Below are 9,730 nucleotides of genomic sequence, written 5' to 3'. Positions count from 1 at the left end.
GTGAACCAGAAGGCTGCACCAGGCTCCAATCTGATCTGGCAGAGTTTCTACAGCTGGATGCCCTTCCTAACGCCAACCACTCCGAGAGTGTAGTGGGTGCTTGTACGTGCCACCGGCACGAAGGCCAGTCAGGTGGTACCAGCAATGGCCATGCTCAAAATGGTGTTTTTACGTGCCACCTGCACAAGAGCCAGTCCAGCGGCACTGGCAATGACCTCGCTTGAATGTTTTTCACATGTCACTGGCACAAGTGCCAGTAACTCGCAACGCTGCTAATGATCACACTCAAACGGTGCTATTTACATGCCACCGGCACGGAAGCCAGACAACTGCTCTGACAATGATGACGCTCGGATGGTGCTCCACTGGCACAGCTGCCAGTCACTGAATTTAGTTCAATCATGATTTTGATTTCACTTGCCCCAACAGGTCTTCGCAGATAGAGTTTAGTGTCCAATGAAGGAAAGGTACGCATAAGTGGGTTGACTACACCCCCTGGCAGTGGCCTCGGATTATGGTCTCACTTGGCTTGCCGGGTCTTCTCACGCACTGCATATTTCTAACGGTCTCGGTCACAAGTCATTGCCTCGGTGAGGCCTAATGTTCGAAGGTCATGCTTCATCACCTCATCCCAGGTCTTCCTGGGTCTATCACTTCCACAGGTTCCCTCAACTGTCAGGCTGTGGCACTTTTCACACAGCTATCCTCATCCATTCTCGCCACCTAACCATACCAGCAGAATTTAATTTATCATGGTTTTTTTTTTTTTTTTTTTTTTTTTTTAGATATTTCTAGCAAAACTAGTTAAGAACTTTATCTTTCTTACACTAAAATAAAAATATCTCAAAACTTTCTGATAAAGCTATACTCAATATTTTGTTAAAGTTATGTGGTCACATCATAAACTTCAGCCTTTTATGTCATTTGTGTTTCTGATAATCTCATAGCAATTCGTCTCACATATCCCACTATTTATACTTTGCAACAGAGTCCTTTGACTGGAGAAGGAGCAGATCAACTTGACGTACTCTAATATGTTATAGACACCTCTATCTCCCCCATTCCACCTTTTAGACAAAAAGATTAGCTATAATAATGCTGCAGAAACATCAGTATTAAAAGGCTTTTCCATCAATGTGCAAGAGATGTGTGGTGAAGTTAACCAATCTTTGAGAAAAACCACTCTGAATTAGAAACTAATTCAGAGTAAAGAGAACTTTTAATCCTGCATGACAGCCTTTCTTATGTTAACAGCACTATAAGTAAAGCCAGTTGCATCTGCAGGTGGTTGTCAAAAGCAAGACTATTTGGTTGAAAAATCCCTAACTCAACAGTACAGTATACTGTTCGTTAACACAAACTGAAGTCTCTATGTAGTTGCTTGACCTACTAACAATAGCAGGTAAATTTCCCTCAAACCTCATCCTACACTCTTTAAAACACAAAAGGAAAGAAAAAGTAACATTGACTATTGTAGTCTTAGAAACACTGTTTGAGAACAAGATATGATGGGGTCACAGTTGTAACACCTTTGAATAGAAATCTGCTGGATCAAGGAAAATGTGAAGAGAGACAACAAGAATAGAAAAAAAAAAATTGTCTATTTAGGTTCTTGATTTCAGGCCTGTCTTTATTGGTGCAATGAATAAGGAATCTAATAAGATAATTGAAATGCTAAAATGTAGAGAAACATATGGGTTGTGCTCATGAAGTGAGGTGTAAAGTCTTCAAAAGTAACATAAGCACAAGATCAGTACATAGTGATGAGGAGTTTATTTTGTCATATCTTTCCACATAGTTTTGCATTCTTTTGATTTCTTAAATCATCCAAATAAGAGGAATTCAATAAAAAGGAACACCAGAAGGTGACTTGGTCTGATTTACTCACTTCATATCAACTCCAAGTCCATTGACAAATTTTTTGATAGTTCTATTAAAAAAACAAGAGACCAAGGCAATTGGTGATAATGATATACAGCAAGCTTGTCCAACCTATGCCATTTGTAATATAAATTTCTATGAGGACTTGTATACAGCAACAAGAGAACATAATATACGGAAAAGACAAAGTGAGGATTGAATCTGCAGCTCAAAATTAAAGTTGAGGTTTAAATCATATAAGTCCTTTTACAAATTTTCTCTTCTAATTTTTTCAGTTGTACATATAGGCATCAACAACTGATTTTAGAAAACCAATATTTCTTAAAAAGAAATATGAACTACTTAAAAGTACGATGTCAACTCCTGTGAAATGTCACTGCAAAACTAAGGGGAAGGAAACTGAACACTATATATAGTTTGGCACCCAACTGGAGAACTGATTAAAAATAAAGATTTGTGTATTTAACAATATAAGCATTTCTCCAACTATAGTCAATTAGAAAGACAAATATTTTTAATCATTCAGTTGAGGCCATGCCGAAATACTGCCAGAGATTTTCTTCAAAAATTCCTCCTCTTCACAGTAGCACTTAATATTCACTTTATATTTTTCCAGTTTCTGGAGAAAGTGACATTCGTCAAAGACACACTAAATCTTACGAAGAAGCAACCGAACAATTTTGTTCGCTAATCTTGGTAAAAAGAAATAATAATAATCCTCTCTACTATAGGCACAAGGCCTGAAACTTTGGGGAGGGGGCTAGTCAATTACATCAACCCTAGTGTGAAACTGGTACTAATTTCATCAACTCTGAAAGGATGACAGGCAAAGTCAACTGTGGCACAATTTGAATTCAGAACTAAGACGGATAAAATGCCGCTAAGCATTTTGCCTGGCATGCTAAATAATAATAGTAATAGTTTAGAAATAAGGATGTGAACTGACATATTTTACACAGTACACTGAAAATTCTGCTGAAAGCATCAAAGTCTTGAACATTTAAAAAAATAAAATATATTGTAATAAATTTTTGCCATAAGAATATTACGAGTAACAGGGGCTGAAATTAATCATATATTTCTCCCTCACCCCATCCCCTGGTAAATTATCATCAAATTATTTTTCAACATTACAGTCAACTTCAACAAGATTTTATCAATGTAACATTTCTACTTACGACCATTGCAGACTCAAGTTCAGACAATTTCCTCTCCAAAGCCCGTTTTTCCTGTCAATAAAGTAATGTAAGTACTGAAAATGAGAGACAGACAGACAGAAGGACAGGGACAGAAGATTTTTATTCTGAAATTTTGAGTTCCTACTGAAATAATTTTCTGTTGAAAATTTGAGATAATTTAGAAAATCAACATATTAAAATCCAGAAGCCTTTTTGATAAGGATCAATGTAAAGTTTTGAAGAGATGAGTCATCGGTACTATATTTAGTGTTACATATTGGCAGCACATGGCAGTGTGTTGAGTGACATCACTATTTACCCCGGAAGTTGTGAAATTTGTGTTCTTGCAATCATGTGTACGCTGTAGTCTGCAATTTTCATGGACAGGAAGTTGGAACAAAGTGCCAACGTGAAATTTTGCATTAAATTTGAGAAGTCTGCTACAGAGACTTTGGGCATGCTTCGGCAAGTTTTTTGCACCCACCCTATTTGCCAGATTTAGCACCTGTGAACTTCCACCTTTTCCCCAAGAACGAATCACAGAAGGTCCTTGACTCACTTTACAGAAAATGACTTGCAGGAAGGATTCCAAAAGTGGCAGGAATGCTGGGACCGGTGTACTGCTGTATAAGGTGACTATTTCGAAGGAGATGGTGTTAAACTGAGGTAAGTTATTATAAGTTATCTTTTAGTAAACATAACTAGTCTGAAAACCTCTTGATACCATCTCATACCAAAACTGAATTTACATTTTAATTTAATAATCCAAGTACCCAATTGATTGGGAAATATTCCTAACAAATTTTACCATCTAATACTGACAGTGAGAAAAAACAAAACAAAAGAAAAATAACTATGTTAAACTCTCTCTACTAAAATGGCACCTTAAAGACAATAAACAAAAAAAAATATGAAGCTTTTAAACTACTAAAGGAGTCAAGCAACAAATATACAGGCTGATACAAGAATATTTTCCAATATGACATCAAAATTACAGCATAAGACATAAATAAAAAACAACCCAATTATTGTTATTTTTCAAAGTAACAACAGCAAGTATTACTGGAAACATTAACAAAACTGTTTAAAAGAAAAAAATTATCATTTGAAATGATAAAAAAAATGTCTTGAAGGAAAATATAATAAGGGTCACATAGATGGCTTGATTACTCAACTGAAATAAAACACTGGTGTGTTTACAACCAAAAAGGAATAGTCATAACAACAGAACTGGTTACTTACCCTTTTCTGTTGGTTTGACTCAATTGAACTACCTTCATGTAATCTTCGAAACCTTTCCAGTTCTAATTTCATCGTCGAAAGTTCTCGTTTGCTTTGTTCAAGCTCTTTCTTTAACCTATTTGTGTCATCTTTTTCATTTTCATAAAGCTATTCATAAAATAAAGCAGCACGTATTAAACACAATCTTGAAATGATTTGAGTTCCTAAAAAATTGACAAATATTTACATATGTTTCTTTTCTTTTAACTTATTTTTCAGAGATTCCTTTCTAGCCACTGGCTCAGGAACGAAATTTGCTTAAAGGGATGCAAACCCAAGTCCAAAAGTTTGTTTGTAAACAAGGATTTATAGTTTTTTGTTTTTTTAAATTTATTTTTGTTCTCTGAGAAGAAACCTAACTTCAAGGTGCTTTTATATCAATCACTTGTGGGAATGCAAATTTTGATTTTGCACCCGGCAAACAATTTCACAGGGTACACTTGCACCCTCTGTAACTAGCTACCATTAAGAAAGCACAAGCAAGCAATTGGCAATATCCAGTGGTAAATATCAACCAATACTTACTTTTTTGTAATCCATTTCTAATGAAGGTGTTGATTTACTCAAACCAGCATAAGAACTTGGTCGATCGGAGCGACTGTGGCGGTCTGTGATGGACGGAGGGATGTCGGATGTTGACACGCACCGGCTACTAGTACCACTGTTTATTCGACTGTTAAGGCTCTGAAAAGAGGACAAACATTTATTAACAGCACTATTATCTTGACAGGGATGCATGAATGACTAAAGTTTCAAAATATGACAATGTACTGAAGTGAATGTAGCAATGACAAGAAAATATAAACCAAAGAAAATATATGAAGCCAATAAAACAAGATTGATCCACTTGTATGAGCAATGCAATGTTTATACTTACTGAAAAAAGATATATAATACATGATAAATATGATACAAATAATATATGTAAACACAGGAATAGTTTATATGATTAAGAACTGTTTTATAACCATGGTCTTTCAGGTTCAATGCTACTGGGCAACATCATGGGTGTCTTCTACTATATATAACCTCAAGTTGACCAATGTCTTGTGAATGAAATTAGGCTGGAGGAAACAGTACCAAAACTCACTGTGTGTGTGTGTGTGTGTGTGTGTGTGTGTGTGTGTGTGTGTGTGTGCACATGCACGCATTAACCCTTTATTCGGTCAAAAGTAAGGTTTATTCATTCTAATTGTTTTGAATTAATCTGCATTATCTAGTAGCTTTTGATGGGGCAACTTTTTAGAATGATATTGTAAGGTTGGTATGAGAGGCCAGATCTGGCCAGTTCGAACATAATGCAGGTAGAGTATTTTGGCCAGATATGGCCTGTTTAAATGCTAAATGGTTAAAACCACTTAGGCTCCAGTGACACATTTATGTCCTACATAATGTCCATGAGAAGTTATGCGTAAAGACCCTGGAAAAAACTACCTTACATGAAAACAAGGATTGGCATCAAGAAGGGCATCTAACCAACCATAGAATATTACCTTAAGCAGTCACACCCAGCCTGTGCTACCATTGGAAAAGTAGATGTAAAAACAATGATGATTGACATGCACACACATATATTCACACATAGCTACATACATAACATGCTAATCCTCATCTTTTTTTTTGTCTGCTTTCTATGCTGGCATGGCTTGGACAAACAGTCACAGTCCAAGTAAGTTAATCAAAGTTAATACCTTCTTTGACATGTAGGAAGATTATGCCTCATCAGCATATCCTGGCTTTTGGCATGATTTCTACATCTGGATGCTCTTTCTCACACCAACCACTATACAGAATATACTAATTGCATTTTATTATGGAACCTACAGTAGAGAAGTGTCATGCCCCTGACAAGACTAAAGAGTCATCTTGATCCTACATTGTCACTGCTCAATTCACCAACCATTTTGTGTACTGGGTGCATTTTATTGTGGCACCAACACACAAGAGGTTGCCTTGTACATCACAAGACTAGAAGAGCCTGTAATATTCAAAGGGTGAAAGAGTGAGTGATGACAGAAACTGAGCTTAAAGTGAGATAGTAATAAATGTGAAAGTATGACAAGAGGAATAGAATTATTAGCACAAGAGGGAGCTAAATGAGAGAGTAACAAGAGAGAGAGAGAGAGAGAGAGAGAGAGAGAAAGAGAGAGAGAGAGAGATAGAGAGAGTAATGAGAGAAATAGTAATGCTAAAGGTTAATAAGAGAGGAAATGATGGTTATGGAAGTAAAATAGCTAAGAGAAAGCTTCGTTTCATAAGGCATTGTGATAAAGGAAAGTGGTAGAATGGTAAGATGGCAGGGGGGTTGAATAGGGAAAGATACAGTACTAACGGGTGAGAGAGAGAGAGAGAGAGAGAGAGAGAGGATAGAATATTTTACAGATTTTTTAACTTTTATTTTGATGCACAAACTATGCATTGTTATAGCATTGTTTTATGATGTTAAAGCTACACAACGATCTGAGTGTTAATAATATAATAAATTCTGGATTTCACTAGCTGCAAAGTGATCTAACAGCCCATTGTAATGATCAACACACAGTGAAGATTAATCTTCAAACTCTTCTATTATGGCCTGGAGACAAACAGAATTGGGTTAGGAACTGAACTCTGAGATCTCACTCAACTGGCATGCAAAATTTGTCAATGTAATCAATGCTGGTTGCATTTCTATACGTGGCTTATATCACTACACACACACACACACACAACTATTACAAGTTTCAGCCACTGGGATGTAGCTATGGTGGAGCACCACATTGAAAGGTTTTCTAGTTGCTTGTACTGACCCTAGTAGTTATGCTGCTTTCAAATTTAGGCACAAGGCCAGCAATTTCAGGGGAAGGGGTAAATCGATTACATCAACCCCAGTGCTCAACTGGTACTTGCTTTATCAACCCTGAAAGGATGAAAAGCAAAGTTGACTCTAGTGGCATCTGAACTCAGAACAAAGTCAAACAAAATGCTACCAAGCATTTTGCTTGGCATGGTAATGATTCTGATAGCAGGCCACCTTAAACCTCAGTAGTTATATTAAAATCTGGTGCTCATCACTATTGCCAAACAGTGAATTAACAAGGTATAAAAACAAAGCACCATTTTCCAAACAGTGTCAACACAAATATAGACACAAAGACAGCCATATGCATGCATACACACACATACATACACACACTTTGATTTTCTGCACAAAGAGTTTCCAGTGACCAATGAGTTTCACTGACAAGGAACTCATCAGCTCAGGGCTATAAGAGAGGACATCTGCCCAAGATGTAATACAGTGGCACTGAAGCCCAGCTAAGTGAAATGCTACTGATATAAAACAATCATACTTGTCTATCATTCTGAAATATTAGATTCAACAATATATAAGACTAACATGAATTACAAGAACTGTTTAGGTGTGAAAAAATAATCCAGTGTACCAACACAGACTACACATTTCTAACAAGTGTTTGAATATTTCTGCAGGGAAACAAAAATTAGACATACTACATATAGCTATGTACATATATATGCATGGACAGACACAAGCAAATGCGTACACACAACTCTGCTGTTATTGAGGATACTTAATATCAAATTCAGACAATTCAATAAGACTGAAATGTCTTAAATTTGAAAATTAATTCCAACTACAAATTATTATCATTACAGTGCTGAGCAGCAAAGTAAATTTGAAAGCTCTGTAAGTCTACAAAATTAATGAATTAAGTTAAGAGTGTGTGGACAAAATATTTTATGAATAACTGTACTTGAGCAGGGTAATACTATAAAAATAGTAGCCATTATCAATTTGCTAACTAAGCTACATTTTCAAACTCATAATTATTATAAGAAGCAATCACAGTCAGTACACTAAGAAATTATATGGTTTGATGAATATTTAACATGAGAGCTTAACAGTAAAACAATGACAACTTATAACAAGCTGGTGTAACTAGGTCAACAAAAGAGGGATTATAACCTGGTTAGTAACATCAAATATTTAACTGGTTAATACTCATACAGTTCTATATTTAAGAGATGAGGAATTATGTACATTATTTATATTTGATGGATATTTGTCCTCATCTTGTTTGTTGTTAACACAACATTTCAGCTGATATACCCTCCAGCCTTCATCAGTCTGATGAAAGCTGGAGGGTATATCAAATAATGTAAATAATAGTTAATACTCACTTTACAATATGTGATGTATAAATGGTCTCCCACATATACTTTCATTATCAGAAATATTTTAGTGTTACAAAATATTAATTCCTTAAAATTCTGTTAAATCTGATAGTACAAAAATATTTTGCAAACATGTACAAAAGAACTGAATACTATACTAGATAAATTCTATAAACTTCAGTGATGTAATTAATTATATGTTTTGTTGAAATATTTGTGACTAAAACAGGTTCTTTTGCTAACTTTAATAGCACAACTGTTTGTAAAAAAAAATGGTAGAAATTATATTTCCCATAGAATCCTCTCAAATATGTAGGAAAGATCAAGGAGAAATATGATTTATCAACTACTATCACTGACACTTATGCAACTACATATATCTACACTTAAAGAATTACAGAAAGCATCACACACAGAAAGCATCACACACTCGCTGAATTTATAAAAACGATGTGAACATAGTTTGTCCTGACTTGACGGAATTTCTAAGTTAAAGTTCTAATTTTGGGAGAGTGATAAACATTACAAAGTTTCTTCGCAGTAAGGAATCCTTGCAGAATTCAAAGCCTGTCTGTCAACCTTGGATTGAATCTTACTCTTTGACACATTTTAAAGCCTAAAAATATAATTCAGACTGCTGCCTTAATAAAAGGCTGAAATTACAATAAGGTGTGTATCTCTTCTTTGTATCTAGTTTTCAGTAAAGAACTTTCAGGACAAGTCATTGTCCCCACCTCCCAACTATGTTAAATCAAGTAGCCTAATTACATTTCTAATATCTCCCACCTCACTGTCATGCATAGGTACTACCTTATTTTCCTATATTCTGACTTCTTTTTCTAATAAACCAAAAATGCTGCAAAACTGACCTCTCATTTAAGAATAGGAAAAAAAAACCAGTCTAATGGTTTTATAAACAGAAAATGTGCAGTCTCTTTGAAACAAATGTTTCAAGCAGATGGCTCTCATCATTATCAATGAATCCTAAAATAACTAAAAAGAGATAACACTGTAGATTCTTTAACACTTTACACTAACAGTATGAAAAAGAGAAATTTGAGATGCAATGGCTATTTCCAACCCTTCAACCAAATGTTTTAGTAGCAAAACACGTCTAACTACAACTGAAAATAATTTGTAGGTTTCCCTTGATGATGATGATGACGATGATGATGATGACGATGATGATGATGATTATAATGAACATCAACAGG

General features: G+C 35.3%; 1 protein-coding gene across 9 annotated transcripts in view; it reads right to left on the bottom strand.

The window, feature by feature from the left end:
- LOC106871763 (protein phosphatase 1 regulatory subunit 12A) overlaps window positions 1-9,730 on the bottom strand; it is a 216,364-nt gene that overhangs the window by 24,312 nt on the left and 182,322 nt on the right. For all 9 annotated transcript variants that reach the window (XM_052978463.1, XM_052978462.1, XM_052978465.1 and 6 more), the window contains 3 exons: window positions 4,866-5,024; window positions 4,302-4,448; window positions 3,060-3,110 (listed from right to left, as the gene is read on the bottom strand). In XM_052978463.1, the coding sequence (XP_052834423.1) occupies window positions 3,060-3,110; window positions 4,302-4,448; window positions 4,866-5,024 (357 nt within the window). The remainder of the gene's footprint in view (window positions 1-3,059; window positions 3,111-4,301; window positions 4,449-4,865; window positions 5,025-9,730) is intronic.

Source organism: Octopus bimaculoides, chromosome 2, assembly GCF_001194135.2.
Source record: "Octopus bimaculoides isolate UCB-OBI-ISO-001 chromosome 2, ASM119413v2, whole genome shotgun sequence".
Taxonomy (NCBI): Eukaryota; Metazoa; Mollusca; class Cephalopoda; order Octopoda; family Octopodidae; genus Octopus; species Octopus bimaculoides.
This window is presented reverse-complemented; position numbering and strand designations above follow the sequence as displayed.